Genomic DNA, 16,366 nt, shown 5'->3' on the forward strand with positions numbered 1-16,366 from the left:
ATAATATAATAATATTTACTCTAATAAAAAACGCATAATTTAATTTTACAAAGAGAATAAATTATAATCTCGAGGAAGTATTTTTATTTGTATAGAGCCTTTCGACCTTGAGGTTTTTCAATAAGTGTTTTACTGAGGAGAAGAAGAATATGAACAAGTTTACTGGATATTACGTTTGAAAATGAATGAACGAGTTGAATATTTAGTTTTTTACGTACTCGGTTTACAAACAGTATCGATGAAGGTAATCTCCTTTCCATCATTATGCTAATGTATATACTCACCACCACGGACTATAAACAAATATTTAATCCCATCTTCAAGATGAGGTAATCGGTTATTTTATAGTTATATAATAATTCTATTAATTACAATTCATTGCAGCTAGCTTAGTTTCAGTTGTAAGCCAATAAATTTTTATAAATTAATTTATTATTGATAATAATAAGTTTCAAATGAAAAGAAGTCATTAAAATATAATTTTTTTGAACAAAAAAATAAAAATAAAATAAAATTGGCCTTGTCCTAAATTTATTATATTAATTTCGTAATATATCCTAGTTCTAGATTTTTCTTTGAAAGGCATTACTATCTTGGGTTATCATAAATTATTTTGTCATATGACCTGATGCAGTTCAAGTTTAGATATTTTTTAAATTAATTATTTATTATTTACTTACTAATATCATTAAATCAATAGACATTGATCTTAAAATAAGAGAGCTGCTCTCAATTTAATTTTTAATTATTTATCTTGATACTAGGATTATTTTAGAAAATCCAGTTTTATCTACCGCTTTGATGAGTTGAAATCGAAGATTTTCCCTACTGCCTATGTTATAGTTACGAGTGCGATAACTGCAGAACAAATAAAAAAAAAAAAAAAAAAAAAAAAAAAAAAATATCTAATTTTTAATTTTTTTTTTTTTTTTTTTTATTTTAGAAAAGACCCAATCAAGTAAACAAAATTATTACTTTTCATCATTTAAATTTTTATTTTTTAATTGTAGTAATTAATGACAATTATAAATGTTACTCAATATAATTTAATAACTCTAAAATTGCTTATAAAGTATTTAAAAATTTTTTAATTACAATTAAATTAATTAATCGTCAAGTAAAAAAAATCAATAAAACCCAAAAAATGGATTGATAATTATTTTATAAAAATATTAATGAACTTTTGAAACGGTGACAAAAAAAAAGTCTCACCTCGTAACAAAGTCTTGTTATCTAGGGATTTCAGAAGGTAAGGGAATCAAAACTCTGTTATTACGAGGAAGAAGTAGCTATCAAATATCATATATCATATACTTACATACGTCAATTAGTCAGAAGATAGAAAGGAGGGACCAAGGATAGACCAAGACCTAACACGAGAGAGACCTAACACGAGAGTCCAGCTCAAGCTACTCAATAATCACAATCAACAGAAGAATCAAATAAAAAATAAAGAGTGGGAGATCCGGGTATATTACTATCTGGTTTCTGGATAATCGGCACAGTTCGACTTCGACATGACAATAAGTAAACTTAGTTTCGGGCTTCTGGCCCTCCTGGTTCTTACTACCAATGCCCAAGGTACGTTTTTTCTTCCTAAAAATCAATATTAAATCATAATACTCAAATTAATAGACTTTTGAAAATTTTTATAATCTTTCTTATTGCAAAAAAATTAAAAGAAAATTTCCATTCGTAAAAAATTTAATTAATAAATCTATAATAATAATAATAATAATAATAATAATAATAATAATAATAATAATAATAATAATAATAATAATAATAATAATAATAATAACAATTTCGATAAAAAATATTACCAGATTTCCGTAACAGAAGATATGCGAGTTCATCAAGCAGCTCATCATCCAGCTCGAGTAGTAGTTTTAAAGATGGTCAAACTTACACCAATACTGACACTCAGACTACGGGTCTCGGCAAAGCAAACGCTAAGGCTGAGGCGATAAATTCTGATGGAATACATTTTAACGATGGTAATCAAGGTTTATATCAAGGAGGTTTAGGAAATCACGGTTTTGGAGGAGGCGGCGTTGGTAGCGCAGGACATCAATACAACAATGGAGGTGGTTATTATGGAGGTGGAGTACATGGCGGACTTGTAGGTAATAATAGTGGTGGTGGTTCTGGAGGTGGTGTTGGTGGTGGTGGTGGTGGTGATGGTGGTGGTGGTATTGGTGGTGCTAATGCTAATGCCAACGCCAATGCCAATGCTAATGCCAATGCCAATGCCAATGCCAATGCCAATGCCAATGCCAATGCCAATGCTAATGCTAATGCTAATGCTAATGCTAATGCTGCAGCATCTGGTATAGCTGGTGGAACTGGTGGTGAGTTTTATTAAATATCTTTTCTTTGATACACTGACAATAATAATTAATGATTTTTACTTTAACTTCTACTAACTTTATATTTAAAATATCAAAAAAGTATAAAATTTTTTCTCCATTATTATTTTTCTTGTAATTATTTGAAATAATAATTATATTATTTATATTAAAGGTACTGATGGATATTATGGAAATGGTGGATTTGACGGAAATTCCGGGCTAGGTAGTTTTGGAAGTGGTAATGGCGCATACACTGGAAACAGCGGAGGACACGGAGGATATTATGGATCTGGCGGACATAAATTAGTTCCAATTTACCAACAGGGTGGTACCTTACCAAGCAATGGATACACCGGATTAAGTTCTGGAGCATCAGCAACAGCAGGCGCTAGTTCTCAAGCTACTGGTAGGTTTAAATTTTTCACCAAAATTAATTATTCTTTCTTTTAACGATTTCTAATAGATAAAATATTTTATTAGGTGGTGGATTTGGAGGCCCAGGAATTGGAGGAAATTACGATCAAGGTGGTTTTCATAGTGGTGGTGGTGGTCGTTTTGAGCATGACACTGGCTTTGGAGGATTAGGAACAAATGTTTTAGGCACTGGTAATGGCGACCATGGATTGGATGTTGGATTTGGTGTTGGAGGAGGTCACGTGGGGGGTATTGGAGTAGGTTTTACTCCTGTTGTTAGTGGAGGTCACAAAGGTCATGGTGGAGTAAGTGGTTCTGCTGAAGGTCACAGTTCTGCTGGTGGACATGGCAACAGTGGAGGATTTGGCCTGACTGATGGTCATACTGGCTCTGCTGGAGGTTATGGAGGTGCTGAAGGAAGCTATGGAATTGGTGGTGGTGGTGGACATGGTATCAGCGGAGGATTTGGTCTCGCTGATGGTCATACAGGCGGCTCTGGTGGAAGTGGTGGAGGAGCATTTGGAATTGGTGGTGGCCACGGTGGAAGCAATCGTGATTTTGGAATAAGTGGAGATTATAAAGAACATGGAAGTTTTGATATTGGAGGTTATGGTGGAGGTTCAGGATTTGGATCTAATAGTAATGTTAATTCTAATAGTAATGTTAATGCTAATGCTAATGCTAATGCCAATGCCAATGCCAATGCTAATGCTAATGCTCAATCACAAGCTGGTAAGCTACTCTATTGTCGATTGTGTTATATTTAATTAATCAAAAATTTTTATTTTTATTTAAAATTGTAACTTTCAACAGATAAAACTAATTATTTAATTAATTACAGGTGGGGTTGGTGGATTCCAACGTCCTTTATATAACCAAGGAAGTGGTGATAAATATCGTGGTGGTGTAGGATTTAAAGTTCCTCCTCTTGATCCTTGTTTTGCACCTGGTTCCATTAATTGTAAGCTTTTTCTTAAACTTATAATAACCTTTTAATAATAACTAATGAGATGATACTATAAATGATACTAAAGATAGTTTTTGATAACATTTATAGTTAACTTATAATCAGTATCATGTTATAAATTTTAATTACAATAAAAAATGATTTTTTTTTTTTTTTTTTTGGACTATTAATAGGTCCCATAAGTGGACAACAACACGGATACAGGCCAATTGGTTACAATACTCAAGGAACTAATGGAGGATACAACAATCATGGAAACACTGGATACAATAACTATGAACGCAACCCCGGCGGTTACGGTGGCGGTTCTGGAAGCTCTAGTGCAACAGCAAATTCTAATACTTTGGCAAATGGATTTGGTGGATCATCAGCAGCCGCCAGCGCGAACGCTCAAGCTAACTCTAATGGCGGTTTTGGTGATCCGTAAGTGTAGAAAAATTTGTTTTTTCACAATAACATTTATTTTAAAAAGTAAAAATTTGTTTACGCTGTCAAGGTGAACTTGACTTGATGATGGAATTTTAAAATGTTTTTTTTTTTTTTTATTCTTTGAGGTTCTTTCATTCGCGTCTGGGAGAAGAAACCGACAAAGAGCAACCGAGTGACAATAATCAGAAGGCACCAGAAGTTAACCAATCTGGAACTTTTGAAGGCGCCAAGGGAGTTTACAGCAGCAGCTCATCCGGTGTTGATAATACCGGTAAAGGGACTTATCACGTAGAAGCGGGGAAAATTAATTGATTGACATCGTATTATTCACCTCAGTATATTTGAGATTTTTATATTTTATACAATTTGAATATAAGTTATAACAAACTTGTTTGTTATTTAAGATAAATATTAATAAAGATGTTTTTAGTAATAACTTTTCGTTTTATTTTTTATTATAATTATATTGAGCGGTAATAAAAATTGTAAATAGAAAGGTCTCGAGGTCGGGTGACCGTGACAGTGGGATTAGATTATGATGAGGCTTTTTCTAAACGTATAATATAATATATACTCCAGGCATATCATTACTTATTAATGTATGTTAGCAGTTTTAGCTAGATGATTATTGATAATAAATATTGCGTAATTTAATGAAAACTTTAAATTACAGTGACGGTTTTACCGGAATTAATTCTCCGAAATCTCCGAAATAGAAAAAAGAACATTTAATTTTAATCTTTTGTGACTTTTCTCACTAATACATTTTCTTTCTATTAATTAACCATAAATAGACAATGGTATTTGTTCTGCTTGATTCATATTTATTTTTAATTATTATGTATAAGTTTTATATTTATAAAACAATTATTGGGTTTTTTTATTTTTTGATTTTTTGATTTAATTTTGGTTTAATTGATTTCTCTAAAATTATAAAAAAATTCTTTAATTTTTTTTATAGTTTAAAGATGATAAAAATACTATAATTAAAAAATAAAATAGTAACAAAAAAGTAAGAATTTTATTTACTTGGGTATTTCCTAAAAATTTTAATTAGATAAATTTAATCCTTTTTTATCATAGAAAAAAAGCAATTAAAAAAGTTTGAATTTTTAGATGAAGGTTTTAAAATAAATAAAAAATAAAAAGTAAAAAAGTAAATGACAAATATATATTTATATTTTTATAAAAATCAAATTAATAAAAAAAAAAAAGATTACTTTCAGTCTTACTATATCTAGTGAAATTGTTAAAGTTTAGGTTAAGCTTTGCTGTCATCATCAGCATTATTAGCATTATCAGCATCATCGACTCCACTTCTGTAGCCAAAAAAAGGTCGATTATTGTGGTAGGGATAAGGCATAAAGCTCTGCGGATAATTGTTTTGTCCTTGGTTTCTCGGACGATTGTTTCCTCCAGTAACTGTTGCTAGTGATATAGCGTGGCTGTGACCACCCGATCCAGCAGAAGCGGTTCCAGTAGCAACAGCACCAACCGGTTCTCCAAATTTATTTATTCCTGCTGTTGCGCTAGCTGAAGCTGCGTTACTGCCTCCAGGACCACTTTGAGCATAACTCTCTGCGTTTGCACGAATATTTCCAAATTGATCGACATAGGAATCGGCGCGTGCCTCAGATCCTGAATTGCCATATCGATTACGAGTACCTGAATTTGATCCAGCTCTCGCAGATCCACCATAGGGATAAGGGTTGCTGCTCTCAGCATCAGAATAAGAATTTGCCCATCCATTATTGCCCCAGGTATTTGCATTAGACTTGGCATTGCTATTTCCGAAATCATCTACATTTGAAATGGCGTCAGCCGAATAAGCGTCTGAGCCATAATTTCTATAATAAAAATACAAATTAATAAATTATAGTTTTATAATTTTATAGCAATTAATAATTAATAATAATAATAATGAAATAACATACCCGAAAGTTGGATATGTATTATAATTATCGTCAGAAGGAAACTGAAAATCTTGAGTCCTCACTATTCCTGTAAAAAAACAAATATTATTTTTTATTTAAAATAATTATAAAATTAGTATTATTTATTAATTGATGAAACCAACCAACGGATACGAAGAAAAGAAGACAAGTAATAAACGACGACATTTTAGTTCCCGAAATGATAGACGTTGTCATTGATTCAAGACACGAATCTCAACTGAGTTATATGAAGAAACCATCCAGATTTTATATATGGAAGATGATCGACCTAGTACGATTGGTTTTACCGGACCTAAATCTACGTGATGTAAAAAAAAAAAAAAAAAAAAAAACCCGGTTCCCTCTTGACTTTTTATTTTTCTTTTTCTTTATTTCAGCTTTAACGTCTTCGGGTAATAAATAAATACCGAAGATATAATATTTAAATAGTGAGATAATTCTTGTAATTTGGTTCATTGACTTTCAGGAAATACGTAAGTTTTTTTTTTCTGTTTATCGCTTATTATTACATTATAATATTTCAGGTGATTAAATTATATAACTGATTTATTTAAAAGCGTGGTCTTTATTAGAGAGTTCTTTATGAGTAGGCCTACCAGCGAAAGGAAACCCGATTACGATTCTCACAACAAGTACCTGCGGTCAAAGTCTGGGTAAATCCGTCAAACTGTTGACCATGAAAATTCCATCAGTCAGTGGTACGTTGTGTCTATATTAGAAATTAGTTTTGATTATTACTCTCGCGTTAATAGGAGACCTTTATTCAAGATACGCTGGGTTTTTTTTTTTTTTTTTTTTTTTTTTTTTACTTTCGTCTTCTTTTTTATGACTCGTTTTCGCGTTTTTTTTTTTTTTTTTAATTTTTAATTTGAATTACATAGTACCGGGTCTTTATCATTATTATTAGACATATGTCAATAGAATTGTTAAAAATATAAACAGCTATAGATAGCAGTGATGTGATAACTTTTGTTATTTATTTAATATTCAATAGCATTAGATTATAATATTTATTTTTGAAATAGAATTCCACAGATGACGTCAAGTCGGTGATCTTTGGTTCTATCAACATCCAGGTTTTTAGCCAAAGCTGATGTCAAGCCCACCGGGACCTGGAAATTTATTATTACTTAGTTAGTGATAAATAATTTATTATTAAATGATAAAAGTTTATAAAAATCAACTTACCGAATCTTCCTTGTCCACCTTGATTACCATATCCATTGTCGTATCCTCCAGGTCCGCGGTTATTGTAATATCCTCCACGTCCTTGATTACCGTATCCATTTCCTTGAAATCCACCACCTCTTCCTGGATTTCCATATCCATTAAAACCTAAAAAAATTTTTTTTATTACTAAAAAGTTTACTCTAATATTATAATAAAAAAGAAAAAAAAATTTTTTAATAATAATTATAAATATACCTTGAGCTTGACAAAGCGCAATTAATGCAGCAATTATGAAAATCGTCCAAATAAATTTCATTTTTGTCAATACTCACAAAAATATTTCAATAGAAAAAAAAAAAAAAAAACTGACACGATATAAAGTGACAAATGAAACTGACAATATTTACGAAGCTGCATCCTTTTATATCATCGAGATAATAATGATAATTAAAAAGAAACAATGGTACACAACAAATTTATTTAATAACCGGCATTGAAATTTTTCCGCAATAACTGGAAAACAGTTATTGAAATGATTCTCTAATTCAATGCTTATTATTTATTATATTAAATATTAATTTGTCAATTATTCTATAAATTAATAATATATTTCTAAGAATAAAAAAAAAAAAATTTATTATATAAATTAAAAAATAATTTGATCATTCAATGTGATGCCATTATTAATTGTTTATTAAAAAGTGTTAGATTAATTAATATAAAAAATTAATTTTGTTATTTGATAATCTAAAACCTTGAACACTTTGTTTAAAATTTTTAGCTCTCAGTAGTAAGCTGCTCCTGGTCTGGCGTATCCAGTATTACCGTAGTATCTAGAATTACGATAATATCCATTAGCGCCGTATGGATTAGCACCATATTCGTAAGACCCGTAGCCATTAGTATTAGTATTAATACCATATCCTCCTAAAAGATACAAACAATATTACTTTATAATACTAAAGATTTAGCTTTTATAGAATTATTTTTATAGAAATTACCATATCCACTGTATCCAGTGTATCCAGTGTATCCATTACGATTCCATCCATTGTACCCTAATTGACCGGGACGGTTGTAATACCCGTAAGCGTAATCCTTGTTGTATAACCCACCGGTATTAATTTTGTCATCTTTGGCAGTATCTGTAAAAATTAAAAATTATAATTTTGTTTACATGTTAAAAATAATAATATTTATAAAAATAAAAATACCTTGTCCTTGACAAGCAGCAATAAATAAAGCAATAATAAAGAGAACCAAGCCAAAGAATTTCATGTTTATATTATTTTTAAAAACAATAATATATTATGAAGAGGTTGAAATGCAAACTGATGCTCAAGTCCGATCAAATAAATCCTTTTATACTGAAGAGCTGGCGAAAAAATCATAATTAAAAGTTATCTATGACAAATCTTGATGCTTGGCATTGAGATTTTTTATTTACATGTTCTCCATTTATTAATTAGCAATTAGATGAGCGAAAAAATATGGACAATATGATTGAATAGACACGATAGATGTAAAAAAAAGTCTTATGCTAAGTATCGGGTAATTTTTTTGGAGTGAAGGATTGATGAGAAGCTAGGTAATGATTATCGACAGTCTAAACATATATAATAAAAAAAGTTAAATAATAGGTTCACTGACAAGTTAATGTTTTAGTAACCTTTTATTATTTATTATAATAAGATTATTAATAATAATAATAATAATAATAATAATAATAATAATAATAATAATAATAATAATAATGAAAACAATTAATTTCTGATTAATAAGGAGTGGTAATTACTACTTATTTTAAATGATCTATGGTGACTGGGTACTCGCTCTGAAGCAAGCTCATATTTAAGTATAATAAAGACTCGACTTATTGAAGGATTTTCTTCTATTGACGTGTATGTTAAAATAATTTCAATAAAAAAAAATTATTGAATTTATTTTATTTTTTAAATAATTATTTATATTTTTATAACAATGATATTTAATGTAATTTTAATTTTTTACTAAAATTTACTTTTTGAAAAATTATTTCTAAAGTAATGTATATTTTTAATTCTTGTTGGGAGAGAAAAAAAAAAAAAAAAAAAAAAAAAAAAAATCAGGTATAATTTTATACAATGGATACAAAGGGTACTCCTATTAAAGAACAATTTTCATTATTATTATTATTATTATTATTATTATTATTATTATTTGATTTTAAGTAGTCAATATAATCATTTTTCAATCCAGGAACAATCTTGAATAAATTATCAATCGATAGTTGAGGCAATTGATGAATAACAACGAAACTTTTTTCCTTGAGCATTTCGCAGCACTTGGCAAATCCTTGCCAGAGCTTAGGCAGCTTCCAGACCTTCTTCAAGATTAATTTTTGCAGGACACTTAACACAAATTTCTCCATTTTTGGATACAGTGACAAAATTTGCATCACCGTGCGCATAAGTGTAATTGGTAAGGAAGTCTGATCTAGCAAGCAGCTGACGACAATCTGGAGAACTTCTTCGGTAAAAATTTTCTTTTCAGCCAAGCATATCGAGATACAAATCATAATAGTCTTAAGATCAGTGACATTTTTCTTGAAATTATGCACCGTAATCATGAATTCCACCGGCGTGATAAAAAATTCCGTGTATTCTCCGACAAAAAATAGCCGCTTGATTACTTCCTTAGTGATAATTGTGTTTTGCGTGATGAGCTTTGGCAAAATAGAGAAAATTTGCTCTCGACTCAACCCTCTGACGACGGGAATTAAAAACACAATGTCCAAAGACCGAGTTTCATAAATTTTTCGCATTTTCGAAACTAATTCACTGCTAGGAATTCTATTTTCAGTGAGAGTATGGACGAATCTCGTGACCAGTGATTCTGCTCCTTCGGGACAAGTTTCAACGATTCTCAGCAACTCTGGGCTGTTTACTTCAAAACAATGAATCGATATCTCCATAATTTTCTTCACCGGTGTCTTTACGTCAACTGTCATAAACGGATAAATTTGAACCAATTGATAAATCAAACTCTTGTCCTCTTTTAACAAAGCTTGATAAAGCTTCAAACAAGATTGGACCATTGAGTTAGCCCACCTTTGCTCCATTTTTCGATCTATATTTTTTCTAAGAAGAACTTTAGGAGGATTTTTCAACTTAAGAAATTCCAAATTAGCTTTTAGGTACTCTGAAATAGACTGACGGAACTCACCGCGATTGTAGAGTCCCACGATAATATCGACCGCAGGATCACTGATACTCGAATCTAGGTGTATGGTAAGTCCAAGTAGGATCTTTAAAAACTCTAATTTGTTGGTAGTTCTTCGAAAAATTAACTCCCTCAACAAGCTGAGAGTTTCAGGAGGTGCTTTAGTTGTCAACGACAGGATCATTTCCTTTGATATTACAGGTACAGCTAGGTAAAACCGAGTCAGCAGTAACTCTCGATCTGGATGAGATTCGATAATTTTAATTATGGAAGAAAGTAGGTGGTTGTACGCTTGAAAAGGTCCTTCTGATGAAGGAGTTTCAGTAATTATTTTTCTTTTAAAACCATGACTCAAAGCGTATTCTTCGTATACCAAGCTCAGTCCAAGGTCCATCCTCTTATTAATATCCTTAGAAACATATGTTAAAAGTAATTTTTTTATTTCAACATTGATAGTTGCCATTCGTACAATTATTTTAATTTTATTAGAGATATGTTGTCCAGTAAGAATAGAGTTTTCATAAGAAATAATCCTGTCGATAGATCCAAGAAGCATTTTTTGTTTATCAGCTGATGACAGAGATGGCAGAGATAAAATATTCTTAATTGATTTAAATTTTATGAATTCAGAATCAATTTTATCATTATTAGGCTGATTAAAAGTTGACATAAAAAGTTGATCTTTTGACTGATTCTGATTGATTTTATTAATCAGTTCTACTTTATTAGATTGTTTTAATTGAATAGTCACAAATGATTTTTTTCCGATTATTCGAGGTTTAATTTCTGGATCAGCTGAAATAGAAAATCCAGGATTTTTTTTTGCAAATTCTTCAACAGTCATATTACTTGGAACTCGAGTTATTGCATCAATTACCATCTCTACGGCAGTATTAACTGTAAAATTTTTTGCCATTAAATCATCAGATATTTGATCTTTGTGAAGCAATTTTAATTTCTTCCACTCTGAATCAACTTTCGGCTGCTCTAATGAACGTTTAACAGGTGAATAATAATAAGCTCTTGGCTCCGGTTTAATTTTTACATTGTTAGTCAGTATCTTTAGCAGTCTCATAGACTCTTTTTCAATACCGATGATCTGGGAGGTGGACAGCGTAGGTGGAAAATCCTTCTTTAGGCGAATAATCGCCTCGATTACTTGGGCGCTAAATTTAGGACGTAATTTAGCAATTTGTCCAAGAGTTCCAATCGAAGTTATCAGGTAAATGCTGGTAATGAATGATGATTGGAGGTAATTAATCAGCGCGTCGACTAATCTACACGCTTCTTCTTCTAGTTTACGACAGCAGGTTCCTTCCAGAGTAAACAACATATCATTAAGCGAAAAATCACTTGGACCTTTGGATGTTTCAGGATCGAGATACGTTTGAAATAACACTACATTCTCGATGAATTTGATGGCTTGCATACGGACTCCCTCGTTTTCGCTCTCGACCATATTGATTATTTGAGTCTTCAACAAGTTCAAATGGTTCCAAACTTGTTGGATTTCTTCAGTTGTTTTTACTTTAGCAGCATCGGCGATCCACCTGTAAGCTGTTTTTAGGATCCAACTGCTGGCGCGAATCCCGCGTTTAGACACTCTTGGTACTGAATCGGATACCAATCGAGACAAATGCGGTAGCAAGTCGGGAATTTTCTCTTGGAATTTTTCACTAAAAAAATATAATAATAATTATTATTATTATTAAAAAATAAAAATTAAAAAAAAATTTTTTTAATGTTTAGAGTTACCCGGCTTCCTCGATAAAACCAGCGATAGATTCTCGAATATCACTATTTATGTCTGAACTGTATGATAATAATTCTTGGAAGTAAGTAATTTCTAGTAGAGGATCTTCTTGATCCAGAAAATGCTGTTTTATTTTAGCAATATTCTCTATTTTTGTTTCATCATCTCCGCTAGCCGATATTTCGTCAAACCACGTAAGTATTAATTTTTTCAAACTCATTGTTTGAATTTTATCTTCAGTAATAATTAATTAATAATACTGTTTATTATTGTAAATATTTCTTAGCTTCATGTAATTGTAATTTGAGGTTATATTTTATAGGGATTCGTTAAATTTAAATTTATGACTAAGTTTTGTATTGAAACTTTTGCACTGATCCAAAATAAAAAAATGGAGCGTGGTTTTTTATTCGTTTAAGATTGGACTGCGCAATTGCAGCCGAAAATTACAAAATTTATCAAATAAAATCTTTATTAATTTTTTTTTTTTTTTTTTTTTTTTTTTTATTATATAAATTTTGTTTTTTATATGTACATTTTTATTTTATTTTTTAGTTCAATAATAAAATAATAAAAGAAGTATCGTTCAACAGTTATGCAGGTGGAGTCATCTATCGAGTAATTTTGTAAGCTGTGAGTTATATTTACTATATCGAATAAAAATCCCTCTTTATTTATATATACCGTCTCGTTATTAACATTTAATGTGTAAAGTCATCAGAACGTAAAGCAGTAGATAATGTCGTTATAAAAAAATATTAAAGTTATCTAAATAATGAAAAAAAAAAAAAAAAACTATGATGGTGAGTTGTCATATTATTTATTTATTTGATTTACAAACACATTTTGATTGACCTTACATAATGGACTTAAAATTTAAATTGAAAATTAAGAATTTGTTTTATAGATTTAAAAGAATTTATAAATTATATCTAATATATTGTAACTGTTTTGATGATCTCCGTGGTGATTATAATTTTAAATTTGATTTTCGTTATCTTTTTTGTTTTTACTCGAATTTGCATTTGAAGAGAGAAAATCTTGGCTGTTCAAAGCAAACAATTTGTTTGAGTCAGATGAGGGACAGCTTCCAATACATCCGTCATCAATATTATTTTAATAATCTATTGACGTATTTTTATTATTATTATTATTATTATTATTATTATTATTATTATTATTATTATTATTATTATTGTTTGATTCAATATCTAAGTTGTTTTTTTCTTCAGTAGTTTCAGATTCATTATTTTCTTCTGTAGAATTAGATAATTTTTTATTTAGAGTGTTGGTATCTTTATTAAAAATTAAATCAGTAAAGTCAGTGTCTGATTTTGAAGAATTTGATTTTATATTTTTATTATTATGAGCTTCATTATAAGAATTTAATTGAATAGTTTGAAAATTTGATTCACTATTTAGATTATTACTTTGTTCTTCATTAAAAGTTGATTCAGTAACTACAGAGTTTTCTTTTAACGAGGTAGATTTATTATTTTCTTGATTGAAATTAACATTATTAACGGCACAATGTGCATTGTCAACAGAGTCACATGTTTTAGTTTTATTATTAAAATACAAAAACTCAGGACATTTTATGACGACAGGTTTGCCCCAGTTGCATTTGCAAAAATAACTACAATTGATATGTGAAATTATAACCGTATAATTAGGCGAGTTAGTTTCTGGACATTCTTCTGTGCATCCTTTGGTATTTAGCTCTTGTTTTTCTTCAGTCTGATTATCACCATTGAATCGATTGACTTCAACTTTACATTTAGCATCTTCAGGACTTATACAAGATTGATTTTCTACACTGAAATGAAGATTTTCCGCACATTCGTGCAATTCCAACCGTCCATTAGATTTACATTTGCAAAATTGGGAGCAATTCTGGTGTGGCAAATATATTTCTTCGCTTGATCCATCGTGATTCAGCGTACAATTGCCCAAACAACCATCAAATTTGTTCGCACATTGAGCTTCCATCGGGTCAACGCACTGATTTAATGATTCCGAGTAATGTTTATTGTCAGGACATTGTTTTACCATTTGATATCCGAGTAAACACAAACAATACAGGTTACAATCATCGTGAGGTAAATTTGCGTACAAAGATAATTTTTCTAGTAACGGCGGACATTTTCCGATACAATTTCCGGTTGTATGAATTAGAGGCCAAAAAATTTTCGTTCTCATTTCTAAATGATTGTCAGTTTCAATATTGTCTTGATCGTGATCCTGGGACGTCACTTCCAGTAGAAAAATTGATAAAATCACTGTAATTTAAAAAAACTGTAATTTAAAAGTAAAAAAGAATACAATAAAAATATTAACTTACCAAAAAATTTCATAATTTTAAATTAAATATTGTTGTTTGAAAAAGTTAAAGCTTAATATTGATAAATATTATCTTGAACGATTGTCTTTTATACAATTTTAAACGACAATAAAATATTATCGTGACAATTGAATATTTAATTGGGTCTTGATTATCTTAAGTAAATTTATTTATAAAAAATAATTAAAATTAATCTGTTAAATTTTTTGATATATTTGTTAGCTTGCATAGAAATTTATTGCTAACTTTGACGGGTATTAATTTTTTATCAGTTTATTTATACTACTTTTGAAATAATAACATCATTATTTATGAAATAAATAAAAATTGTGAGTAACAATTATTTTTTAATGACAAAAAAGACACCTGCGACAATATTTATTAACACCTCTTTTAATTTAAACATTTTGTGATTTTAGTAATGGAAGTAATAATTTTATAATCATCGGGTTATGTAATTTTGTATATTTATATACTGTAAACTGAGGATATAAAATTTATGATTAAAGTTTGTTTTTACTTATTAAAAAATAAGACACTAGGACAATTCATTATTGGCCTGAATTTTTGCACGAGTTTAATATTTTTATTTAAAATAAATTTCTTGGATAGTTTGAATGATTAAAATTGCAGGTATTAATTATTGAAAAAGAAAATACATAAAATTCTGGGTTTGACTAAATTTATTATCATAACAAATGCATTAGAACATTAGTTTAATGAATAAATTCATTACCACCATAAAAATGATCATTTTTATGACTTTAATGACTATATATATCTATCTTTTTTTTTTTTTTTTTTTTTTTTTTTTTTTTTTTTTTAGGCGCTACTAGTAGCTGCCAGTACAATTAGCATTGCTGACAGAGTCACATGTTTTAGTTTCAATATTGAAATGCAAAGATCGAAAATATTGAAAAACAACATGTTTATTCCAGTTGCATATACAAAATTTGTTACATTTTTTGTGTCCAGTTGAAATTATCTGATCGATCGAGTTAATATCTGGACATTGTTCTAAACATCCTTTAGTATCATCAACTGGTCCCCCGTAGATTTATTTAGACATTCGGCGTCAGATGTTATTACTTGATAGTCGTTTGATGAGTTTGAAAATCGCATTCCTTCAGGACACTTTCCTATTACCATGTAATTAACCAAACACAAGCAAAATTGGTCACAATAGGTGTTTGTAATAGGGCATCTTCCAATACATGAAGATTTTATCAAATTTTCCGAGTCAGGTATCAACGAATCATCAGTTTTGTTTTCTATTTCTTCACCAATCACTCCTATTACAGCGATTGATAAAATAACTATTTACAAATTAAATATAATAATAATTATAATAAATAAATACGTCAACAAAATTTTTTAAAAGTAATGATTAAAACTCACCAATAAATTTCATCATGTTGAATTAGATATTATTTGTAAATAATCAAGTTAAACTTTGTGATAATTACTTGCATTTATTGCTGGCTTTTATATGACTGCTAGTTGATTAAAAATATTAATTGTCGCTATAAAATATTTAATTTGGAACTAGATTCAAAGGTTACAAACTTTTTAATGAGTTTATTTGCTGGGCAGTTATTGAAAATGAAACGGAAAAAAAAAAAAAACAAGATAATAATAATTCAGTATCTTAAAATAATTTATTCCATAATAACAATTAATAATAAATTAAACAATTATTTAAACCAATGGTGGATAATTAAAAAACGATGATTTTATTAAGTACAATAAATTTATTATAAAAATTTTACATCACTAATAAATAGA

At 29.4% G+C, this 16,366-nt stretch overlaps 5 protein-coding genes across 5 annotated transcripts; 1 reads left to right on the forward strand and 4 right to left on the reverse strand.

Moving 5' to 3' along the window:
• Positions 1 to 1,517: 1,517 nt before the first annotated feature.
• On the forward strand, positions 1,518 to 4,597 carry LOC141535204 (uncharacterized). Its single transcript, XM_074255036.1, has 7 exons — positions 1,518 to 1,581; positions 1,827 to 2,351; positions 2,524 to 2,757; positions 2,832 to 3,497; positions 3,607 to 3,726; positions 3,906 to 4,155; positions 4,287 to 4,597. The coding sequence occupies exons 1-7, from the start codon at positions 1,518 to 1,520 to the stop codon at positions 4,471 to 4,473; spliced, it is 2,046 nt and encodes a 681-aa protein (XP_074111137.1). The 3' UTR covers positions 4,474 to 4,597.
• Positions 4,598 to 5,359: 762 nt separating this feature from the next.
• On the reverse strand, positions 5,360 to 6,915 carry LOC141534815 (uncharacterized). The gene is made up of 3 exons (XM_074254391.1): positions 6,239 to 6,915; positions 6,096 to 6,162; positions 5,360 to 6,008 (listed from the first exon to the last, which is right to left on the reverse strand). Exons 1-3 carry the CDS (start codon positions 6,309 to 6,311, stop codon positions 5,423 to 5,425), a joined length of 726 nt encoding a protein of 241 aa, XP_074110492.1. The 5' UTR covers positions 6,312 to 6,915; the 3' UTR covers positions 5,360 to 5,422.
• A 1,041-nt stretch (positions 6,916 to 7,956) lies between these two features.
• On the reverse strand, positions 7,957 to 8,659 carry LOC141534816 (uncharacterized). The gene is made up of 3 exons (XM_074254392.1): positions 8,501 to 8,659; positions 8,288 to 8,431; positions 7,957 to 8,213 (listed from the first exon to the last, which is right to left on the reverse strand). The coding sequence occupies exons 1-3, from the start codon at positions 8,562 to 8,564 to the stop codon at positions 8,071 to 8,073; spliced, it is 351 nt and encodes a 116-aa protein (XP_074110493.1). The 5' UTR covers positions 8,565 to 8,659; the 3' UTR covers positions 7,957 to 8,070.
• Positions 8,660 to 8,939: 280 nt separating this feature from the next.
• LOC141534813 (symplekin-like) lies at positions 8,940 to 12,976 on the reverse strand. The gene is made up of 2 exons (XM_074254390.1): positions 12,243 to 12,976; positions 8,940 to 12,163 (listed from the first exon to the last, which is right to left on the reverse strand). Exons 1-2 carry the CDS (start codon positions 12,458 to 12,460, stop codon positions 9,403 to 9,405), a joined length of 2,979 nt encoding a protein of 992 aa, XP_074110491.1. The 5' UTR covers positions 12,461 to 12,976; the 3' UTR covers positions 8,940 to 9,402.
• A 380-nt stretch (positions 12,977 to 13,356) lies between these two features.
• Positions 13,357 to 15,995, reverse strand: LOC141535205 (uncharacterized). Its single transcript, XM_074255037.1, has 4 exons — positions 15,980 to 15,995; positions 15,649 to 15,897; positions 13,671 to 14,519; positions 13,357 to 13,364 (listed from the first exon to the last, which is right to left on the reverse strand). Exons 1-4 carry the CDS (start codon positions 15,993 to 15,995, stop codon positions 13,357 to 13,359), a joined length of 1,122 nt encoding a protein of 373 aa, XP_074111138.1.
• Between the last annotated feature and the right edge of the window lie 371 nt (positions 15,996 to 16,366).

This window comes from Cotesia typhae, unplaced genomic scaffold (assembly GCF_013202065.1).
Source record: "Cotesia typhae breed Kobodo isofemale line unplaced genomic scaffold, CoteBio_Ctyphae scaffold_13, whole genome shotgun sequence".
Taxonomy (NCBI): domain Eukaryota; kingdom Metazoa; phylum Arthropoda; class Insecta; order Hymenoptera; family Braconidae; genus Cotesia; species Cotesia typhae.